At 41.0% G+C, this 25,784-nt stretch overlaps 1 protein-coding gene across 1 annotated transcript in view; it reads left to right on the plus strand.

The window, feature by feature from the left end:
* LOC126416031 (guanylate cyclase 32E) overlaps nt 1-25,784 on the plus strand; it is an 809,394-nt gene that overhangs the window by 701,161 nt on the left and 82,449 nt on the right. Inside the window, exons 19-20 of the mRNA XM_050083488.1 lie at nt 13,545-13,696; nt 25,463-25,561. Coding sequence (XP_049939445.1) covers nt 13,545-13,696; nt 25,463-25,561 — 251 coding nt within the window. The remainder of the gene's footprint in view (nt 1-13,544; nt 13,697-25,462; nt 25,562-25,784) is intronic.

Here is a 25,784-nt window from a genome sequence, read left to right on the forward strand (position 1 = left end):
GATTACCATGTAACGTACCAACTTGTACTACGTGAAGTTATTTGGTAACTCATCCGTAGAAGATTTACAAAATGTCAGACGTGGTATCTTAACTGAAAAAGAAACCTTTATTGAAAAAAGGAGGAGGAAGAATTTCTACTGTTCGACCACGGCCTCTTAGCCCGGAAGTTTTAATTAATAAAAACATCGGCTTTGAAAGCCTACACACTATGAAAAAATTCTAATTTGAGCGAATAATAATAGTATCGTATCAAAAAATTCTTCAGTACTATTCATTTGTATCACATCACTGTCACTGCCCATAATACTTTATATACTTGCTTTAATTACAAGCTATAATTGTCGTGAACGTTAGTTACCTTTGAGAATGGACGTGGTGAGCTGATGTTAGTCAAGAACACCTTAAAGCGACAATGACCCCATTATCAACGCCGAGTTGAGTGAGGTCGTATACTATGGCTACAGGGAACTGATTTTTGCTTCTGCAGTACCGCATAGAGACTTTTGCAGGAATGTAACCACTGTTCGTGACTGCTGGCAGCTTTGGCCATGAGAATGTACCGTCGCAAGAATACAGGGCTGCGAACGGCCACGTGGCACTACAGAGCGGCAAAGGCAATCGTGTCCGGCGTATGGCTCTGGCGCATCATAAAGGCATCTGCAGGAGAAATTCGAGCAGCAGCTGGCACCACAATTACGCAACGAACTGTAGCAAATCGGTTACTTCAAGGATAGCCCTGGGCCAGACGCCTTCATTCCACTCACCCCAAACCACCGCCACTTGCGACTTCATTTGTGGCAAGCGAGGCACGTTGGAGGGCGTGGTGGAGGTCTGTTACAGTCTCTGACGAACACTAGTTCTGCCACCACGCCAGTGATGCACGTGTTGGTTAGGAGGCCGGCCGAGGGTCTGGGGCCAACCTGCCTCTGTACTAGACACACTGGACCTACATCTGGAGATGTAGTTAGGGGTGCGATTCGGTATGACAACACGAGCGTTCTCCTGGTTACCCTACGCACGCTGACTACAAATGTGTAGGTCATTCTGGTGATTCGGCGCGGTGTTTTCCAACAAGAAAACGCCGGCCCACAAACCACTGTTGTAATTCAAACATGTTGTCTTGACCTGCCCGATCACCAGATCTGTCTCCAATCGAACACATATGAGACATCATCGAACTATAACTCCAGTCGTTCACAACCAGCAGTAACAGTCACCACATTGACTGACCAAGTGCAACAGACGTGGAACTCCATCCCACAAATTGACATCCGGCACCTGTACAACATCATTCATGTACATTTGCATGATTGCATTCAATATGCTGGCGGTTACACCCTTTATTAATGTACCAGCATTTCACATTTGCAATGGCGTATCAGGCATTTACATTGAACTGTAGTCTTGGAATGTTAGTCACTTGAATATGTTAACTAGACACCTAAATTTCATAACTCTGCATGAATTATTTTTTGATTTTGGGTACTGCGATTTTTGGAAAAAAAGCACAAATTACAGGACGCATTACTCACATGTAGATGAAAAAATTATATTACATGAACATGTGTCTGGAAATACTTTGTTTCCATGCTATAACTCATTTTCTCCAACCCATTAATCATGGGAAACACACATCAATAGAACGCACCAGCATACGACATGCAACTCTTTCTCACAGGAGATGTTCAATATGCCCTCCGTGGGAATTGATACATGCATCAATCCGCCTTCGTGGTGAATCTCGGATGCGATGATGCATCCTCAGAGTATCGCGTATGGTTTCGCAGACTTCCATAATACGGGCACGCAGACTTTGAACATCTTGTACTGTTGTTCCATAATCAAGGGCTTTCAAATGCCCCCACAAATAAAAGCCCAAGGCGTTTGGGGCTGGAGAGCGTGGAGGTCAGGCACCTGGTCCATCTCTACCTATCCATGTGTCACCCAATCTGTTATTTAGAAGCCAACGAACATTAAAACTAAAATGAGGAGGTGCTCCATCCTGCATGAAGTACATGTTTTATCACACGGCTAAAGGCACGTCTGCTAATAGATCTGGTCAAACATTCTCTACGAAATTATGATAACTTTGTCCGTTGAGCCTGGGTGGAAGAAAGTGAGGCCCTACCAATTACCAGTAATACCGGCCCAAACACTGACATGAAATCTTTGTTGATGGCTTGCTTCAACAAATGCGTGAGGATTGACGTCTACCTACACATGACGATTGTGAAAATTCACATTCTGGGCTCGGTGATACGACACCTAAACTGTGAACAACACCGTAGCAAAAAAATTTGGGTTATTTCCAAGAATGATTGCCTATCGAAGTCCAAACGATACATATCGAACATGCGTTCGTAAATCGTTCAAGCTATTCTGGTGGTGGGCGTTATGAGTATGTTTACGGTGGTCACTACAGCAACGAGACTGGAAGAGGGCTACAAAAATACTTGTAATTGCAAAGGAGACGACTTACCTTCCTCGTCGTCGGTGTTGTCGTCATGTTAAAGTCCATTATGGTGGTCTGGAAGGATAGTTTGGAAGAGTCGGACCACGTATTATTCCTGATACTGGTTCGTTTTCCGCACTGTCCGCAACGAAATTGTAACGGTGTTTTAATTTCGAAACTCTTCTTACGAAGTTTTACGCACTTCGCACCACCACAGTCTAAACAGTCCCTTCTTTTCCTCGTCCGGTAGTACTCCATATTTGTGATAAAAAGTCAAACAATTTTCTACGCTGGATAAACATGGAATTAGATTTTTCCATGTGAGAGAATCAGCCGAAGAAACGTCATCAATGTCTTCAAATGTTTTCTGTGGGGCACCTTCGTCGTTGAATCTCTCGTAGTACGAATGCCGAGCGCGAGCGTGACTGCCGTCAGCTAAACCATACATCAAATGGGCATCTGCCGTCTCTGCATTTGTGTACGCTGCCACTGCACGAGCGAAGTCTGTGATTAACTCTACGTAGTGACCAGTATGCTTGTGAGGGTCGGGGTGATTGCCGGAACAGTTGATGTTACCCGTAAACAAGCAATGATGTACATCTCATGGCAACAGGGCCATGTAAGACAAAACACTGGCGGTGCACAATTCAACCAGACGATACCAAGAGTGCATGTTCGCCATGGTTGTAACGCTATCTTCTTGTGTGTTTTCGATGATAAATGAGTTGAAGAAATTGAGCTGTAACGTGGAAACCAGGTGTTTCCGAACCCTCGTTCACATAACATAATTTCTTCGTCTACGTGTGAGGAATGTGTCCTGGAGGGAGTCCATAATTAAAGTTCCAGTTTCAAAACGCTGTAGAAAGAGGATCATTGCTCAGAATGACGTCAAATTTGAACTGCATGTTGTTGACGCAGGGGGAAATGCCATAGAAGAAGAAAAAAATAAAGAAAATTTTTCGTGGCCCATATTCTTCAATTCTACGTATTTACATGTCCTTGGAGATGGAAATAGGCTTTGTCTGTACAAAGAACGTTGTATACTATTCATTCTCTACTTGCATGCGACCGAGAAATTCCAGAGCGAACATTCGTCTCGCTGGCAGGTTGTAAGGTGCCAGGACATGGGCACTTACACGTTAGCTTACCAACATTAGTATTAATAATAAAAGGACTGGCAAGGGCATCAGATCATGACCCTATTGAATTATGGTAAATATGAGGCACTTTCGAGCAGTACTCCACGCATGTCTGCAGGATTGAGCCACTAACTTAAAGTGTTGGTGAAAAGCGTCGGAAGTTGAGAATTGGGGAATGTAAAGTCTGCAGATGGCCGTAGCTCGCCGGGCCGCCGTGGGCGGCAGGTAGTGGTCACCGGAAACTCGGGACAATACGGCGCTTTGGGGGTAGCCCGGCAGGGAATTTCGTTTGCCTAGGGGCATTATAACCTACTCGATCATTGGGTGGATATCAGTGGAGGGATTTCGGCGATGATAGAGTGTTCGACATTGGCCGAAACTGAGTATTCTTCCGCCGCGTTTTCGTACGCGTGCGAGACGAGAGAATTGTGGAGGGACTTCGCCTCCAGCCATCGAGTGGTACGGACTTGGAGACGGCGTCTTAGCCATCGTCTTTGAAGGGAGACATACGGTCTCCTTCGCCTCCAGCCATCGAGTGGTACGGACTTTGAGACGGCGTCTTAGCCATCGTCTTTGAAGGGAGATATACGGTCTGTATCGCAGCATTGCACCAACGCGTGTTCCGTGCAGATTTCTGCGGTTAGAGCTCTTTGTGTGCTCAGAAGCGAGATTTTCACCAACGCCCAACCACTTCCAACAACTTACCTAATATTCTCGATCTAGAAGTTATCCTTGCGAGGTGCTGAGTATTTATCAACGCAGCTGCCGGTAATAGGGGCGCGTAATTGCAAATTGTTAATGTGCCATTCTCAGGAGTGGGTGGGTGGACAAAGAGATTCAATTTTTTTTTTTTTTTGTAAATTTTGTCAGTTATGGGGAATATCAAAATAAAATGCCAATATTATGATCGAATTATCAACTTCATTGTACCCTGTCCCAGTAAGCTTTACATGTACTCTAGTCACTGCACAGCTTGCCGAAACTGGAAGGAAAGAAGGTTTGCAGTATTCTATGTCTATGTCTATGACGGACTGACAAGCTTACAAGGTCAACAGGAAGAAACTCTTGAACATGGGTGATTTTTTTTGAATAACAGTGCACTACGTTTCGTAGGATTTTATGCACCGTTCTCGCAGGCATGTCAAACGTTCTGGCAATTCCCCGTGCAGTGCATATTTCCACACCACCGCTCGACCCTTTCCGCAAAGCTGTGGCCGCACCTTTGACAGATGTCAAGATGTCGGATCAACTGATTTCCTCCCTTTGCCACATTAGTCTTCAAAAGAACCTGTCTTTTCGAATTTCGAATTAATTTCCTCCAAACCCTTAGCAGACATCAAATCAAGAATCTATTTTCATACATTTGAGTGACCCAGCTCTTCTGCAGGACTCCTGGCGCACAGTCACAGTCCTTCGCAGAGACTGTCATGTTGTGCGTCTCGGACGCAAACTGAGGACAGCAGTGTGTCGCACGTCTGATGGTGTGCATATTCTGAAGCTACTATTCAGATTTTCGTAAGGTTTTTTGTGTCCCATGACGTTCCCTCCTTGTGTCAATAATATGCTGTTGAAAACTGAATTATTTTCTAAGCAATCTACATCTACATCTACATGGATACTCTGCAAATCACATTTAAATGCCTGGCAGAGGGTTCATCGAACCGCCTTCACAATTCTCTATTATTCCAATCTCATATAGCGCTCGGAAAGAATGGACACCTATATCTTTCCGTACGAGCTCTGACTTCCCTTATTTTATCGTGGTGATCGTTTCTCCCTATGTAGGTCGGCGCCAACAAAATATTTTCGCATTCGGAGGAGAAAGTTGGTGATTGGAATTTCGTTAGAAGATTCCGAGGCAACGAAAAACGCCTTTCTCTTAATGATTTGCAGCCCAAATCCTGTATCATTCCTGTGACACTCTCTCCAATATTTCGCGATAATACAAAAAGTGCTGCCTTTCTTTGAACTTTTTCGACGTACTCCGTCAGTCCTATTCGGTAAGGATCCCACACCGCGCAGCAGTATTCTAAAAGAGGACGGACAAGACTAGTGTAGGCAGTCTCCTTAGTAGGTCTGTTACATTTTCTAAGTGTCCTGCCAATAAAACGCAGTCTTTGGTTAGCCTTCCCCACAACATTTTCTATGTATTCTTTCCAGCTTAAGTTGTTCGTAATTGTAATACCTACTTATTTAGTTGAATTTACGGCTTTTAGATTAGACTGATTTATCGTGTAACCGAAGTTTAACGAGTTCCTTTTAGCACTCATATGGATGACCTCACTCTTTCTACAGCCTTTGGAACTGGACACCCTATGTGTATATGGAACTTTAATCATGGAAACATTACTTCCTGAAGCGTTTCGTTACCCATTGTATTCCGGGCCCCCCACGCAGTTCGTGCGTGACTCAGGCTGAGTCGGAAATTTTACTATTGTTTCTCAGTGGACTTGGAGTAACGGACAGTTTTCGTTAGTCACTTGTCAATTTTACCACATCTTTGTGTCACCTCAGCAGTTTCCGTATTCCTCAGTTTTTTTATTATCTGCGGAGAAAGTCTTTAGTGACACAGAATACGGAACATCTTCTGTCACTCGCCGCCAAGTTTTCTTTCCCCGCATGTAAATCGTGTCCGACTCTGCGAAGTCGGCAGAACTTGTAATCCTGCAATTCCTTCTCTGCACATTCTACGGTTTCTACTGTGCGGCAGATCACCACTCTTTGTTTACCACAACGTTAAACTGGATCAGAAAAAAGCTCCGTGTGTTACCTTTTGTATTGTATTGTATGTTAACCGGAGGCCTAGAAACGACGGAGAGGCTCCGTCCCCGCCGCAGCCGCAGTGGTCCACAACCCCACGACGTCTACCGCAGTCCACATCATCCCTCCGCCGCCCCACACCGAACCACTCTCTCGGGGTTATTGTGCGCTTCGGCTCCCGGTGGAGCCCCCACCCCCTCACGACAGACGAGTGTAACCCCTATGTTTGCGTGGTGTACGCGTACTTGGAGAACTTGTTTTCACAGCAATCGCAGACATTATGTAGCTGAGGCGGAATAAGGGCAACCATCCCGCATTCGCCGAGACAGATGGAAAACTGCCTAAAAACCATCCACAGACTGGCCGGTCACCGGAACTCGACACAAGTCCGCCGGGCTGATTCGTGCTGGGGCCAAGGCGCTCCTTCCCACTCCCGAAAGCCGAGCTCAAGACCGCTCGGCTAACCAGGCGGATATGTTACCTTACTCCCAGGCGAGTCGAATCCCACGAGAAAAACAGGCCGTGGTCTATATGTCATACATAGCACGTGACGTTGGAGGTCTCACGATTCCCAAGAACTGTGTCCTGCGGGGAGCGAGTAACTATTTCCGACGAATTTAGCAATTATTGACTGTCCGTTTAAATGCATGTAAGCATTGCGAAGACATTTAGTGGGTACGTTTTCAATTACGTATTGATTTACAGTGAGCCCATCTCGGAGCCGATCGTTCGCGAAATGTGGCAGACAAGCCTGCTAGTGTGAAATCTCAAGTTCGTTACAGGACCTGTATATCTCATTGGCCCCGCAAGCGGGTCCTGTGACGTCATTTTCCAACTCATCGCATCACACTTATCACCTGTTGTCGGGTACAAGGGGACTCGACTCGCCCAGAAAAGACAGCGAGTGCACGAGTTCGCATGTACAAGCGCTGCCGCACGGCATTCCCGCTACGTACGCAACCGTTCCGAAAGATATTGCCGCTTTCAAACTGTAAATCACTATTCATTTATTTCACACAATCATGATTTCGTCTTTATAGCCATTCTCAGGCGCAAGTTGGAACGCCGCAAAATGTGCGACCATCCTAAATGATAGAAGCAAGTTGTATACCAATGTATCGACTGATCGTATATATATATATATATATATATATATATATATATATATATATATATATATATATATATATAACTTTTTCGAAGACTGCTGTAAATTAACTTTAGTACATAATATGTATTCAGAGACTATCTAACAATTACACTGATACAGCCGAGCGGTTCTAGGCGCTTCAGTCTGGAGCCGCGCGACAGCTACGATGGCAGGTTCGAACCCTGCCTCTGGCATGGATGTGTTGATGTCCTTAGGTTAGTTAGGTTTAAGTAGTTCTCAGTTCCAGGGGAATGATGACCTCAGATGTTAACTCCCGTAGTGCTAAGAACCATTTGAACCATTGTGAACACTGATATATACTCACTTTCGAGGCGTTACTGTGTCTGTAACGACAATACCATAAAGCGTGACATGAGGATGAAGTGCAATCTGTAAATAGTCATTAATAATTAAAATAGATCACAGAAATTAATCATAAGCTATACAACTCGCTCTTACCCCCTAAACACAAGCAGCAAAGATCAAATGAATACAGAAAAATCGTGCTTTTATGTCGGAACGATATAACAGTGACGATGCTCTGTGGCCAGTGTTTGTTTCAAGCAACACTTACGTTTTCTCGTGGTGGATGTGCAATAAACACGGTTGCAACAATTTTGGTTTTTCGTATGAAAGGTAGAGAACAGCGTAGAACGGACATAACTCCTCTTCAAATCAGACACATTTGCAGTTGTGTACTTTGCATCAATTAATTTTCGTCTTACACCCTTCACAATGTCACAAAACACAGCTTCGTTCAAGGCCATCTGATCCCGACAATCGGTTATTTCGCCTCACCAACGCCATATCACAGCAGCAGTATCTGGACTCATCTTGCTAGACACTGGACTCGCATTCGAGAGGACGACGGTTCAATCCCGCGTCCGGCCCTCCTGATTTAGGTTTTCCGTGATTTCCCTAAATCGCTCCAGGCAAATGCTGGGATGGTTCCTTTCAAAGGGCACGGCCGACTTCCTTCCCCGTCCTTCCCTAGTCCGATGAGACCGATGACCTCGCTGTCTGGTCTCCTTCCCCAAAAACAACCAACCAACTCATCTTGCGTACTAACATTAAGTTACGATTAGCCGTACACTCCTGCTTCAGTAGGAGACAATGAGTCTACGACGAGTATCAAGCGATTGCAGCGCCACAGCTGTCAGGCTCGTCATACTCGCGTAACTACAGTGGGATTGAAGGAAGCCAGGTAGCCCTGATGTAACGGTGGTGCCTTGATTTGTGAAGTACGCAACCCGACACATTACATGCGTACTCGCTCCGTTTCTGATCCCCACGGAGTATCACATACGTTTTCCCAGTCGCCGTGTTTTCTTTCTCCGCATGTAATTAGTCTCGGACGGAGCGGACAGTGCAATTGCAGAAGCAACGAAAAAAGTACGCGAAATTTAAAAGAACCCAAAATCCCCAAGATCGGCGAAGTTTTACGCGAACTCGAAATTTAGCGCCAACTTCATTGTGAGATGCTTTTAATAGTTTCCACAACGAGATTCTGTCTCGAAATCTGACAGAAAACCCAAAGAGACTCTGATCGTGTGTAAAGTAAACCATTGCCAAGACGTAGTCAATACCTTGACTGTGCGATAACAATGGTTATGTTATTGATGACAGCGCCACTAAAGCACAGTTACTAAAAACGGTTTTCCGAAATTCCTTCTCAAAAGAAGGCGAAGTAAATATTCCAGAATTTGAACAACTGGCAACATGAGTAACTTAGAAGTAGAAGTGTAGCGAAGCAGTTTAATACACTTAAGAAAGGCAAGACTTCCGGTCCAGATTGTCTACTATTCAAGTTCCTTTCAGAGTTTACTGATTCAACAGCTGCTTGCTGAGCAATCATGTACAACCTCTCTCTCGTAGAAGGATCGGTACACAGAAACTGGAAAGTTTCACAAGTCACGCCAATACCCAAGAATGGAAATAGAAGAAATCCGCGAATTACAGCCTCATATCACCGACGTTGATTTGACGTAGGACTTTGGAACATAGACCGTGCTCGAACATTATGAATCACGTCGAAGGAAACTATTTATTGACAAATAGCAAATAATATTTTTGTGAAACATAACTAGCTATTTATCGTCACGAAGTAACGAATGCTATCGACAAGGGGCGTCACATTGACTCCATGTTTTTACATTTCCAGAAGGCTTTTGACATCGTTCCTCACAAGCGACTTCAAATTGAACTGCATGCCTATGGAGTCTCAGTTACGTGACTGGATTCGTGGTTTCCTGTCAGAAAGTTCGCAGTTCGTAATAATTGACGGAAAGCTATCGAGTAAACCAGAAATAATATCTGGCGCTTCCCAAGGAAGTGTAACAGGGCCTCTGTTGTTCCTGATCTACGTAAACGATTTAGGAGACAATCTTTGTTTACAGATGATGCTGTCTTTTACCGTCATTTAATGTCGTCAGATGATCAAACTAAATTGCAAAATGATTTAGACAAGATATCTGCATGCTGTAAAAAGTGGTAATGAACTCTAAATTATGAAAAGTGTGAAGTAATAAATATGAGCACTAAAAAGAATCTGCTAAATTTCAGCGAATCGATGTATCACACGAATCTAAAGACTACAAACTCAACTAAGTACTTAGGGATTACAATTACCAATAACTTAAACTGGAACAATCACATAGATAATATTGTGGGGAAGGCAAACGAAATAGTGCAATTTATTGGCAGAACAATTACAAAATGTAACAGGTTTACTAAAGAGACTGCTTACACTTCGTTTGCCCACCCTGCTCTGGAGTGCCGCTGAGCGATGTCGGATCCGCATCAGATAGGACTGACAGAGGACATCGACGAATTTCAAAGAAGAGCACCTCGTTTTGTATTATCGCGTAATAGAGAGTATAGCGGATAAGATACACGAATTGGCGTGGCACTCATTGAAACAACGGCGTTTATCGCTGCGGCAGGAACTTCTCATGAAACTTCAGTAACCAGCTTTTTCCTCAGAGTGTGAAAACTTAATGGTGAATTGCAGTGCAATCATGTAGATGTAGATCAGCTGACTTTCGCCTGTCTACGTACACACCTGACCGTTCTTGTTACTATCTACTTGCGACATAGTATGTCACCTCAGTCTCCGCGCAATGTAAGTGAATATAAAATCGCTCGTAATCAGGTACTTGTGATAACATGAAATAGCATCAAATTTTTGTCAAGGTTGCGAACAAGGAAGCAAAAACATCATTAAAAGCAATGCTTAACAGGGTTGCAGCAACCACTATTATCCCAATAGCTCAAAAAAAAAAAAGAGTAAAGAGAGAACAGGGGAAAAACATTGTTACAAGTACTTCCCGAGGCTTCACAGTGATAAGAAAATTTTATTTCTGAGTAATATCGCCAAACATACTTTTTTGGAACTAACTCGTAGTTTCCACATGACACATATTCTTTGTTGTACGTTGCTAATGTCGTAGAAAGCTACATCATCTTCATGTTCTACCCCTTGTTTGTTTTCTGTTAGTTCGCGGTCGATGTAGTTTTGCTTGAATGCATAGCTGTCCATTGTGTGTCGTGACCGAAGTCGTGGGAGGGATTGGGAGGAATTGAGAGAGTGTCGCAGAGAAGTGTCGTTTGATTGTGTTTGTACATCCACTGGCTAAATTACCGCATATCTACACTAATTGACAAATATGAAGACATGGTGTATGTTAACGACTTCCGCAATGGAAGTCTGTACCGTCTGTGCTTTCGGAGACGTCGAATTCCTGATTTGCAGAGTGTTTACCAGAGATTTCAGCATACTGAGTGAAACAGGTACTATTCCAAGTTCACAATTTCCTTCTGAACTATAGATTAGCAACGCGTGCTGCAACAGGAACACACTGTTGAAAGAGCGCACCGTAGTCCTGCTACCAGAGTACGTCGACTTTCTGCACGTATTAATGTCTCACGTACAGGTGCACGCTTGTCTTAAAAACACGCGTTTTCTAATAAATACTTTGTAAAACGCATATACAATTGTAAAAATTGACTGTATTGAATAATTCATAAAATAAATAACAATGTGCAGAATGAGAAAAAAAGGACTTTACTAGTTTCAATGATCTAGAAATTTATTGAGATAACTTACAGAATCGGTAGATGTGTTATTTTGAAGAAAAAATATCAAGATTCACATAAGAGTTCATGTGTCATTTTGTTTCTATGTGACTACTGTTCGTTATGCGGCAAATATCCCACCTGTAATCAAATTCTCCTCACTCTTGTTGTAGCAGATCGGTCGCAACTTGTACAATGGCAACGTAGATTCAGGTTTTCTGAATTGTTTCGAAAGGGAGGAACATACCCATGGTCTTCCATGAAACCTCAGAGAAAGAAATCCAGTGATATCAAGTCTCGAGGGCGAGAGGGCCGTGCAGTTGGTCACTTACCGTCAATCTACCGAGCTGTGAAACCATTATCGAGGAAAACTGAAACTTCGGTTAGGCAATGAGGTGGTGCACCGTCTTGTTGGTGGTAAACAATCGCATCTTCGTCATCTTCATCGATCGGTGGAATTAAAAACTTCTCAACTATATGCAGATACACATAACAGCTACAGTTTTCTCGATGGAGAAGAGAGGACCATACACTTCCAGTTCGCTAAGGGGACAAGAGAAATTAAGTTAGGGGTTGTCACGTATGGGTTCCAGTATGTATGTGGATTTTCGCTATCCCATATTCTGCAGTTGTGAGTGTTACCACGTCACTGATATGAAATGCTGACTCATTGCTAATGATTTTTGCGTTCAAGGCTCTCTCGTAGTCCTCTATCCGATATAACATTTATGCAGAGAATTTACCATGGGCAACGTTACCTGCATCAATAATGTGCTGTATCATTGCGAATCTGTATGGTTTCAAGTGTATGCGTCTATGCAGTACTCGCAAAATAGTCTTTTGTGGAAAGTCAGTCTCGCGAGACACAGGTCCCGCTGACTTTTGCTGACTGCGAGTATAGCTCTCCTTAATCTGTTCAACACGCGGGCGACCTGGTTATTTATCATGTCGCAGTGAACAACCTGTCTCTACAAACTTTCTGAGCCAAAAGTAAATTGTAGGCCTGTTTGGAGGTTGTTTAGCATATTCGCTGCCAAATTCACGCAGCGAGCATGCTCCGCACCAGTGAAAGTCGTCCTTTTTATTTGCACTACGCTGGCGCTCCTAGTGACGGAATGGGGTACTGATGCACTACATGAATCAAACTTGAGGTTGTTTGCTACAAAATGACGCCTCTACCGATTCTATAAGTTATCTCAAAAAATTTCTGTATCATTCCAAATTTGTAAAGTTATTTTTGATTCACCCTGGTCATTAAATGTGTTGTGTCTCAGAAGCAACTCGGAGTAGGGCACATATCCATATGAATTTTTTTGCTTCAGATGATTGCTCCTGTCATATATTTGAATACTGACCAGTTCTCATGGGGCGCCTTGTATTTGTCCAATTATATGATCGTACTGCCATAACCTGTTAACAGGATCGTTTGTAGCTTACAAGTTATCTGAAGCACACGTTTGTGTGTAGGCTTCAGTTGTCAACCTGCACCTCCACTATATCACCGGTGTCGTTCAGGCACCATTTTCTATGCCCCTGCAGCCCCGTCTGCACGTATACGAGCCAAGATTTGTGCGCACTCTGCCCTTATTGACCTGACAGCATTCAGGGCGCTACATGGTGTCGGACGCTACCCCACTGTCACAGCCCAGTAGATATCGCTAAGTACAAATTCAAATTTTCTGCCAAACGGGTCACCTTGCAGTAAGCGTTGTTCCGTCTAAAATTTTACGCCGTCTATCATCGTTAGATAACATTTGTGGGCACGAGTTCCTGAAATAAATGTGCTCCTCATTACAATCCTCTAGAACAACTCAAAGTTTCTTGCTACACTTTTGTTACACTGTGTAGACGATAGTTGGCTCCAAAGCTGTGGATCACCATAACTTGTATTTGCAGCTACAGTGCCCTACTTTTGATTAGACTTCTGTCTCAGCTTACTTCTTACGGTTTCGTTGTTTTCGCCTCCAGAGGCGCTGCTGTTCGAGATGCTGCCTCGCTCCGTGGCAGAGCAGCTTCGCAGGGGCCACAAGGTGGAGGCGGAAAGCTTCGACTGCGTCACCATCTACTTCAGCGACATCGTCGGCTTCACCGCCATGTCCGCCGAGAGCACGCCGCTACAGGTACCACCTACCTGCCTACAATATGGACGGATTAGCTTCTGTCCCGAAATCTTAGCTGTAGACGTATGCTTTATTGGACACCCACATTCAGCTAACAAGGGCACCGTACGGTAACTCGATTTTTGTAATTTTTTATATTAATGGTACGTGAAGTTCAGAACTCAAATATTAACCCCCAAAAATCGCTGAAAGTCTAAAAAATTTTAGACTGTTTTAATATGCAAAAGCTGTGGTTTCATGCCTACGGCGTAGGGGTTTTAAGTTCTGTTCCCAGCTGACGGAAAATTTTAAACAAAGCTACCTTTCGTTCTATCAATTCTGTGAAGTTTAAAATGCATACTCATGGCGAAAAATCAGTGGCACTTGAGACTGGTAATAGGTTCGAGTCTCGTTTCGGTCATAATGTTCTTTTTTTTCGTTCTGTTCTAATATGTATGGGTTTTTTTTTTTTTCCTTTGAGTGTGTACTCAATTTAGCCATCGGCAACACATTGTGACAATGTACACATAATTGAATAAACAAATACAGAAGTGCATATTTACAAGAATAAAAAGCTTAACTGTTACAGTTTTGTACATAATGTCTTAAAAATTGAATTGCATTGGAAAATAATTAAAAGTGTCTTGGCTTACAATTCACACCAATTCTGAAATATCTTCATCAGCAAAATATATTTATAATTTATGTAATTAAATACGAAATACATCAAGTATATGCTGACAGGTACCTAATAGCTAATTTTATGAAAAATGCACGTCCTCTTATCTGTAATTACATATCGTACAGGAAAAGCCTTCATTTCAAATGTACATTCGTAACTACAGATTTTTATAGAAGACTGCTTAAATTAAAGAAACATTACGAATTAAATACATTTTCATCCTTGCCCCCCCCCCCCCCTGTGTTTTTTACGCTTCATGGAAATGTTAATGGAAAACGCACCTTTGTTTAAAATACTATCTGTGCTGGGAATCGAACTTGTGTAAAAAAAAATGGTTCAAATGGCTCTGAGCACTATGGGACTTAACTTCTGAGGTCATCAGTCCCCTAGAACTTAGAACTACTTAAACCTAACTAACCTAATAACAGCACACACATCCATGAATGAGGCAGGATTCGAACCTGCGACCGTAGCGGTCGCGCGGTTCCAGACTGTAGCGCCTAGAACCGCTCGGCCACCCCCGGCCGGCGAACCTGTGTCACAAACAGGGTAGGCGAACATTCTACAACACAGCCACATGACATTACCTGGGAAATTAACCAATCTTCAGCATATTAAAGACGGTCGCAAAGCTTCAAAGTCGATTTCCTCGAGAATTTTTGGGAGTTACATAGAACTAATTTTGATGATAGATACTTGTCCTGAAATTCACATACTATTAATACAAAAAAAATACAAAAACTCGATTGCCATGAGACCCTCTTGCGAAACGTAATGCTCTTACCAAATAGAAATTGCACCGAATACAGACACCATTTCGGACGGTAGAAAAATCGTAAATATTTCGTTCATCCGCAATAAAGAGAGATTCTCAATTTTGTTTCGACATCTGTTTTAGTAATTAGCTAGTTCACCGGTTGCAATTCGATCGCATCGTGTAAATTACGTACGAAAGTGAAATATTGGGATCTACAGGGTACTTCCGTGACGATGCTCCAAACTCTCACGGATAGTGAAGAATGGCAAATTTTATGCAAGGGAAATGCTGGTCTGGAAACAACTAAGTGACCATGACCACGAGAAAACTTCAAATTCGCCAAATTCTTCGAACTATGAGAAAAATCCAAGTAGGCATTTTTTGTCTAATTGATAACACTTTCGCTATTTTGACTGCTTTCATATTTTCTTTTGGACTCTCGTGCATTTTCGACTAGATAGCTATTTTCAAGCAATTCTTTACTATCCTACAAGAATTAGGTTGCCCCTCAAGAAAATAACGTTCTTCACAACTTCTGTAGCATGCATCGTGACTCAGTTCCCTAGGATAATAACGATAATCAACTGCAGTGACTAAACAAGAGTTTAAAAGTAAGGAAATGTAGATAAGTGCTAAATCCACAAACACTACAAGGACTGAATTAAAACCTAATTCACAAATACTGAAAACCACTTGAACGTACATTCACTGTTAAAAACGAGGAACTTAAAACTTAAATAAACTTCCTGAAAAAAAATGTAATAACAACAAGTCAGCAAGAAATAAGATTTACCAACTATCATCCATTTGATACAGTAGAATTCAGCATATTTAAGCCAAAGCCAGGAAAAAAAGCTGCGAATAATGTATCTTTATTTGGAATAGGTTTCGTTGTAAACAAAAACATATTACATTCAGTAATAGAATTTAAATCTATTAATGAAAGATTTTTGAAATTAACATTTATATCATCGAAGTTGACACTGTTTTAAATATATGTGCGCCAATAAATGAAAAGAGCAGAACAAAGAAAGAGCAAATTGAACATTCTGAACTAAATGTGAAAAACACCTTATGCAATAGTCCATTGACAAATATAGCAATACTACTTTGAGACTTTAATGCATAAACTGGCAAGAAACGTCATCACAGAGCAATAGCAAGAAACTGCCTTACACCTAAAACAACGGAGGCCGACAGTGAGAGACTCAAGTCTCCACACATGGAGACTTGTGGTGAAAAATACCTCTATCGTGATGCAATAAGTACATAGTCTGCAATGGAGGTACTCAGTGTAAAAGTAGCCAAGAGTTGCGTTTTGGATTCAGACCACTACAATTCGAGCATTAATTACGGAGTCGTCCAGTACTTGGAGAAAAGAATCAATAACAACATGAAGAGTCTGACACAAGCAAATTAAAGGAAGAAAATTTCAAAATGATTTTGGAAAGAAGGATATGTAGTTCTTGGGAAAAATTTCCAAAAGACGTTATTCAGACTCCGGAATGAACTATTTCTGTTAAAACGAAATGGAAACATACATGATGGAATAATGATTGCGATGAGTTAATTACAACAAGAAATCTGGAATATTTGGATTGCAAATAAAAATAGTAAGAACACTGGAACGTTTATAGAAGCCGTGCCTCAAAAGGTCTCAAAAAGTCAGAGTACATTACATAAAAAATCAACTGACGTCAGTTAAGTTATATTTTATGTAGAACAACACAAGGGACTTTTGTAACGTGTTACAAAGTAGTTTAAGTACACACCACCAAGTGTGCAGTTTATAGAGCCAAACACTTGGAAGACTGCATAAAATAACGCAGAGAACTGAAGAGCACTTGTGTACTACTTCAAAGAACTACATATGAAGTATGTAACTGTGATCCAACAAAAATAGAATTTAATATTGATAACCAAACGCAACTGCACTCTGACTCAGTATCAGCAACGAAAGAAGTCAGAGGAATCACAAAATAACTTAAAAATAACAGATGATCAGGAAACGACATCACAGTTCCTGGATTGTCGAAACACTCTAGTGAAAACATTATCATTTATGATGTCTGGACAATTAACACTTCGCTATCAGAATTGGCCTTGGCATAATATACCAACGAAATAAAAAAAAAGAAATGACATCATAACAATTTACGAGGAATCTGCCTCTTGCCAGACATTTCTGAAGAGAGCTGAAAGTGAGGAGCGTAGTAGAAATTAGGAAAATATTAAACTTGAAGTATGTGATAACTTTTGTAGATTTGGAAAAGGCCTATGACACAATCGATAGAAATGCACTAATCAGCGTTACAAAGGAACTGAGATTCAATTATAAAATAACAGAAATAATTTAAGAAACTTTAAGGGACAAATCATCGAAAGTAAAACATTCGAAAGAACTGTTAAAAACTTTTGAAATAAAGTCAGGTGTAACACAAGGAGATCGTTTGTTACCTCTAGTTTTCAACGGTGGATTAGAGACGTTGACTAGAGAGTGCAAGATATCCATCATTACTAAGGATATGCTACTAGAAATACAACGAAATAAAATCACGATATATTTTCTGTCTTTTACAGACGACAGGCGTTAATAACTGACTCACTAGATATGTCAACGAACAAATCACAGAATTATAGAAACAAGCAGTCAAAGTAGGACTAAACAAATCATTTGAAAATGCATATTTCATGGGAAATATCAGTGTTACCCCAAAAACTTAGAAATTCATAACAACAAAACGTATGAAACAAATTATTTTAAATATCTAGGAGAACGTATAACGAGCCGTACAAAAAAAAACAGCTATAGAAAATAGAGGATATGAAATGGAAAGGGTATTCCATATCAGACGTATAACGAAGAATATCTGTCTCAGAACATAAAATTGAGACGGTATCGAACAGTGGTAGGGCCTGAAATACTGTATGCAGGCGAAACACTTAAGATAACGAGATTTGGGTACCTTGAAAAACTGGAAAAAGTTCAAAGAAGAATTCTAAGGGAAAATTTGGGACCTAAACGTAATAATAATGCAGAATGCGAATTGGGAGTGCAAGGAAAAATTAGGAGATCAAAGAGAATTAAATATAAAGAAGCAAAGCCAAAGATGATTTTTCATACCCGTCCTGCCCCCACATCCCACCCCCAGTCAAAAAAGGCGTTATTTGAATTAATAAATTCAGGGGAAAAGACCTTGATTAATGTAAACAGACAAAAAAAACGAAATTAGTTGAACACCCAATTCGACATACCAGCTTCATATAAAACGTCTTAGGAGCTAAATTCTGGGAAAAAACAAAAGGCAATCCTATTATACGCGTATCACGAAGTTTATCAGTGGTGTAAACTGCAACAACTACAATCAGATGGTGAAGGTGGCGACGGACAGGGAAGGATGGCTATGTCAACAAGAAGTTTTCTGTTGTGTCTGATGAATATGCCAACTCACATATTGTTCATTTCTAGTCTAGTAAAGACTGACTCAATTGACTGTTATTTGAAAAGGAGAAATATGTGACTTAAAATTTTCAGCGTACATATGTCTGTTGTAATTTTAAAATCGTGTAGTTATCTTATATTTTTAATGTTTTTAGTAAACTATATATATTTTCTTAATGTTCTCGAATGGAAAGCAGTAATGCAGCGCTACCAGTACTATCGCCGCCTTTACAGACGATGGAGTGACATAACAATATAGGAAGAATATGTCCTCCGTCAATCCTGAAATATTTACATCATTATTGTGAAAACACCCTTCTAATGTATTTGCCCAACTGAGCCACTCTCCTCCTCTAATGACGTCATATTAATCTCTACAGCTCTTTCTTCTATCCACGACATGGGTACATCGACATAATTTCTTGTCTAATTTCGAAATATCAACAATAATTTCTGTTTCAAAGAACCAGTCATTTTCGCGTTAGAATGGAACACAATGACATGCTGAGTATATACTATTGATGAAGACTGCTACTGTTCCCTAGATTCTAATGATAGAGAACTGTTAGCTTACGTACGCAAATCTTTCGCATTAGGAAAACAGTAGTGTAAACCTGGCCCACTACTCTTCTTTGAAGTATTGAAAGTTCTTAAAATACTGTGCTTCTGAAAATATTGGACCTGGTTACGATATTAATGACTATCTGTCCTGAAACCACTGTATGCTCAACACTATTAACTAATCTCTCCTAATTGTTTGATTTTGGTATTTTCAGTAAAAATAGTTTTATTACATACTTGATATTAATTAGTTATAGTTTGAATGCACTTCTGCTACTGCCATTCTCACACTGTTCATTTGTGAATCCACTCTTTAATAAGTCACAAACTGACGTACATTGTATGTGTGATAAATTACAGTTTCTGAAATCGCTATTCTGATCGTCGTTAAACTTTGATTCGCGTTATTAACACACAGAGGAACGAAGTACAATTTTCCGAACGTGTGTTTCACTTCCAAACATCGTAATTCCACCTTAATTAATCTGACTTCGCTGAAAATTATATCGATTCGGTACTTCGACCCTAATCTTCAACTTAACACATTTCTATAATCAATACTGATACTCTCTGTGGGTTACGCAGTTCCAGCTAAGTTGCCTATCTCCACACAAGTCCTCTTTCACAGACACCAAAAGACTCTAGCTCGCCGTATGCGCTACACTAACGACATAACATACGAACTCGTAGAGGTGCGAAAGTGACTCTTAGTATCAAGGTACCACAATTTTTGCACGTGATACAATAAGTGATATGTAACTATGTAGTCTTATGTTATAACAGAGAGTATGTATGCAGAATCATTTTGAGTATTCATGGAACTCAATGCACAGTAAAAGCAATATGAACTCTCTCTGTGTGTCTATGCACCCATTGTGCTACTCCCACCTCCATACCAAATAACTCATTTAGATGCAGAACATTACACTTCTATTCATCAGTATGAATGCCCATGCGTATAACTTCTCCAAAAAATCATCAAAGACAGATTTTCTATTGTAGTTTCAGTTACGGACAAATCGTATGCGTTTGACATTTGACTGTGCAGTGGTTCACCTTCTATTCAACTAAAGGAGAGGAAGACAAGCTGACGTTCAATGTTGTTACGAAAAATCTCGAAAAGTTCTTGAGTGATTTACTATATATTTTAGACGACACTCTAATATACTTCCAGATGTTCATAGGCTGCATTTTCCTTTATATATATTGTACATAAATGTACTTATAATACATAATGGGGAGACGTCATTAGCAAAAAATCTCAAAATGTTCTTGACCAATTTACTTCAAATTTTTACACAACACTCTAATAAACTTTCAGACGGATGTAGGCTACAATTATTTTCAATAAATGTATATGTAATACATAAAAGGGATACGTTATTAGTAAATATCCCGAAATGTTCTTGACCGAAACTTTCGGATGGATATAGGCTACATCATTACTTAAATACGTATCGTAAATAAATACGTGTGTAATATGTAACGAGGAAACGTTGTTAACTAAAATTTTAAGCAGTTCTTCACCAATTATATAAAATTATACATAACTTCTAGACCAGTTTAAACACTACAATTTATTACTTATGGGTTAAGCGCTTTGACGTGTACAATACATAACAAGGAATTTCTGCGTAAATCAATCGCTATTTATTATAATGCTTTGCTGTGGACCATAGCACGAGCAACAGAAAGAACTAAGTACAGATTTTCTGCTAAAAACGTCTGCGAAAGAGAAAATGTGCTGTGAAATTGCGCAGTTTCGTTTGCTTTCTCGCAGCCATTATGGCATTTAAAACAAAGTAGTTTTTTTCACACCTGTTCCATTATGACGGCTCGCGCTGAGTAGCTCCACTTTAATTTTATCACCCAGTATATGATTTTAGACGTAAAGAACTACACAACAGCGTTCTGTTTTGCGTTATACGTTGCAGTCAGTTTTAAGAGGGAAGATGAATGTTATACTTATGGCTCATAGACTTAGGATTAGAATGGGCGTACTGTTGTGGAATATGAATCTGAAACTTTGCAGTCGTACCGGTTCACAGATTAATGTTATTAAAAATACAGTCATTGAGCCTAGTATTCTCACAGATCCAGTAGCTGCAGTGGTCTCTCCTGCATCCCGTGTGTTAATAATACCTACCAATTTATCCATTCATTTAAAGTTACTTCCTTTCCCAGTCAAGCAGATTTGTAATAACAATAAATAAGGCTCGAGGTAAGAGAGAATGGGGAAGACGACATGGATAGAGAGGGGGAGTGGGAGAAAATGGACGAAGAGGGGCAATGAAAAGATGGACAGAGAGAGGGGTGAGGGTGGGGGGGGGGGGAGGAAATGGACAGTAAGGGGGCATAGGGAAATGAGATGGGCAGAGGGAGTGAGGAAGAGATGGACAGAAAGAGGAGGGAGAAAGATTAGGACATACACTGATAATCTAAGACATTATGAACATTGCACACCGCGAAGTTGGATACCGCCTGGCAACATTGCGGGCACGTAACGGGTTATGGAAAGTATGTAAACGCAGCAGAGACGGATGAGGAATCACCCCAAAGAAGGTATTGGCTGCAAATACTCGCGACTTTGTCACAGGACAGATTATTATTATGCAAAGCCTGTGAACGAGTGTCTTGAAAACAGCGAAGCTAGTAGAATGTTCACGTGCTACTGTCGCGAGCTTCTACGATAAGCGGTAGAAGGACAGTGAAATTACAACTAAGCGCTAAATGGCTCGACGTCCACGACTCTTCATAGAACGTGGCGTTGCGGGCCGGTGTGGCCGTGCGGTTCTAGGCGCTTCAGTCTGGAACCGCGTAACCGCTACGGTCGCAGGTTCGAATCCTGCCTCGGGCATGGATGTATGTGATGTCCTTAGGTTAGTTAGGTTTAAGTAGTTCTAAGTTCTAGGGGACTGATGACCACAGATATTAGGTCTCATAGTGCTCAGAGCCATTTGAACCATTTAGAACGTGGTGTTCGGAGGCTTCTCTGCTCAGTAGAGTAGGACAGATTTACGTATCCACCTGTTGACCCAACAACACCATCAGTTACGATTGCAGTGGGCATGGGACCATCAGAATTCGACCGACGATCAATGGAAACGTATCGGCTCTTCGGCTGAATTACATTTTTGCTATATTAAGTCGATGGTCGACTCCAGAAACGCCTTCATCTTTGTGAACGGCGGCTCGAAACGAGCAGCGCGCCATGGACTCAGGTTGGTGAGAGCAGTATAATGCTGTGGGAGACATTCTCCTGCGCTCGCACTGGATCTATCTAGTAATCGAAGACACACTGATAGCTGTGAACCACCTGCATCCCTCGATGCTTGATGTCTTCCTCGAAGACATCTTTCAGTACTATAATTATGCTTGTCTCGGAACCAGAAACGTGTGCCGTAGTTTCAGGTACCAAGTTCGCCTGATGTAAATCCTATGTAACCCTTGTAAGTTGCTATCAGGTGTCATCACCAAATATCCAAATCAGCGGCCCGCTACTTACGCAAATTATATGAGCTGTAGGTAACCATCCAGTGCCACATACCTCCACAAACACACCAACAAATTGTCGGATCCCTGATATCCAGAATCAGTGATGTATTTCGTTCCAAAGATGAACAAAGGAACTATTAAGCAGGCGGTCATAATGTTTTGGCTCACCGGTGTGTATACAGTATAATTTCCAAACATATTTAGCAACTGCGGAGCATTCCCGGTTCGCTATTGGACACACACAATCGGAACGATATATACCGGGACTGCATTTTTGCACTGGAAACAACTGAAACTGTTCTTCTTTTTCTTCGTCCTGGCCTTTACTTCGTATGTTCACGGGATCAGCAAGCAACTAGAATAGAGAGGCCCACCGCAACTGTGTTCGTCTAGCGTTATGTGAAAAGTGCGAACGTTTTCTAAATGTTTGCGATTCGTGTAAATAAGGCGGGACACGAGTATCAATCCGATATCCACACAGTCAGACGTGTGAAACCTAAATCCCACATCCAGGTTGGCCGGCACACATGCCTTCGTCTTTAAACCTCCGTACTCGGTGAGAATTATATCCGGAGCCGGCGTGCTTCTCCGAATCCCGGAAGCGGCGAAATAAAGAGCGCGGCTATCCGGACGGGTGAACAAGTGGCACTTTATCAGAACAAATCGGTAATCTAAATTTTCCTGTACTAACAGTATTTATTTATTTATTCAGTTTGTAGCGGTCATCAACAATCTGCTTCGAGTATATGGGACCTGCAATGGTGTTTATTATCTAGAGTTGTTTCCCGGTCCACAGTAGCGTTTTTGTGCACCAGTATTTTCTCATAATAAGATAATAGTCATCAAACACTTCCTCCTCATATTCATCTAATACGTTCCCAAAGGAATTCATGCTATCCTCATAACTCAAAGGACGAGCGGTTTCAGGATTTTGAACCAATTCACGGGAATGCGAGGGATACCTACTCGCAGTTTCAGTGACCTATATGCTTCCATAACGAAGGAAAATTTACGGATTATGCGGAAATTCAAACCGAGTGAAGGTTTATGGTGTACCTTGCATATAATGAAAATGTTTATATCTTCTTTTTCCTAGCTAATTTGTAGGTATCATAGTTATACCTTTGGACACATAGACACGATATACTTCCAAAAAAACATTTTCGAAGGCACAATCGTAGGAAAGAAAGCGAGAGGACAACCAAAAATATCATATTTAAAAACTTTAATCGGTGAGATTGGATGTTCTTCGTACATGGAGATGATGAGAACTGTTGAAGAGAGGAAGCTGTGGCTGCAGAGACTAGGCTTAGCCTTCTTCAAGAAGAAGAAAAGAATAACCTTGCGATAATGGCCAAAGGAATACAGATATTTAATGTCGATGAAAACAACCGCATAAAATGAAGAAAAGCTTCTATTTGTAGTTAAGTTCCGACTTTAGTACCGCCTGTTTATTTTGTATACTGTGGTGTTTAAAACAGTGTGGTTACTGTCTATGCTTGCCACTTGCAATAGTGTGCTTTAACAAAACAACTATTCACACAGTAGATTAAATGAAAAATTAAAGTGATTCATACCTTTTCTTTTTATGCTACCTTTTATAATTCTTGTCCTTTCTTACGAACAGCTATTTCCCCAAAACTACACATACACATAGTTAAAACTTTCAGTACTAGTACATCAGACTCTCTGAAACCTTGGAACATCTCTGTTCTTAACAGTGATTTCCAAAATCTTACATCATTGGAAACGAAATGCATAAGACTTCTACCAATATTTTAAAACTTACTGTGTATTCACTGTGTTACTCAGTGATACATGAAATTGTTATTACATTTGTATGCTATTTCACATATTATTCACAACGTCATCTCCCCACATTTTCGTAGGTACGTCGCCACAAAGATTGCTATTCAAAAGGATTCAGTACTGCATTTTGTAATTTTATGGAACACATTTAATTCTATTGCATCTCATAGCCATGAAACAGACGAATAATTGGTGCGTTGACTTATTATTATATCCTATTCAAGTCTCACGTTTTTAAATCGCACGGATGGACCATAGTATTACGAGGATTATGCGGAAAGCGCTCTTTGTTTTCGTGTAGCGTTGGGAGTAATGGCGGGAACGGAACAGTCACTAGACTACACCCACCCACTATTTCAGTTCGCTTCGAGCTACGACATTGCTCGCGTGCAGTAGTCGTTTTCAACTGTAAATCACATCAGTTATGAAATCTATTCTGTAATGCTGTTCTTAGAGGCAAAAAAGTCAAAGAATTTCCACATTTCTTGCCCTGTGTACCGACTGAATATAATAAGCGAAGGAGTTGTGCGTCAATGGTGTCGTTGGTATAAGGGTGTAGGGACGACTTTTCATTATAATGACAGAAGTTGCAGAAACTCGCCTTTCACGATGCATCAAAAGTCCGCAAAATTATCGAAGTACTTACACGTTACGATGCGGAATGAGAAGGCATATTAAACAGTTTCGTGACAGGTGATAAGACACAGGTTCCCTAAGATAACGTTTCTCTCTCCGTGGCGTTTTCTTAGATGAGGCTAACACATCACGATATACTAATAATAATAATTGAATGTGGTTGGTTAGTATGTGATATTTGATTTGATCAAATATCATATTATATACTTGTATGTAAAAACTTTTAGTTTATGTTCTCCTTATGAAGGATTAGAATGTTATATTTCCACAAACCGTCACAATATTGTGATTCATATCGAATTGTGACATTTGTTCTCCCTCTGAAATTCATATAGCTTTCTTTTAAAGTTCAGTTCAGCTTTCCTCTCAGGTGAAGACAATTTACTGAATGCTTTCCTTTTCTAGGTGGTTGACTTCCTGAATGATCTCTATACGTGTTTCGACTCCACTATCGAGAATTACGACGTCTACAAAGTGGAGACGATTGGTGACGCCTATATGGTTGTAAGTAATGTACACTTATTCTTTATTTCAAATACGTCTCAAGCGAAATACTTTTTTATTTGCTAAGATGAGGTTGCATAATGCGTTCTTTTGCTTGACAGCAACGGAATCCCCCGATGTAACTAGCTGGTAGCGATGGTTCGTGTTTGCCGATTTGTATCAATGAGTCGCCAGCAATGCGTCGCAGAGCAACTCCATCAATCTCGTTTAGGTCGCACCTCAC

The sequence above is a fragment of the Schistocerca serialis genome, chromosome 1 (assembly GCF_023864345.2).
Source record: "Schistocerca serialis cubense isolate TAMUIC-IGC-003099 chromosome 1, iqSchSeri2.2, whole genome shotgun sequence".
In the NCBI taxonomy this organism is placed as follows: domain Eukaryota; kingdom Metazoa; phylum Arthropoda; class Insecta; order Orthoptera; family Acrididae; genus Schistocerca; species Schistocerca serialis.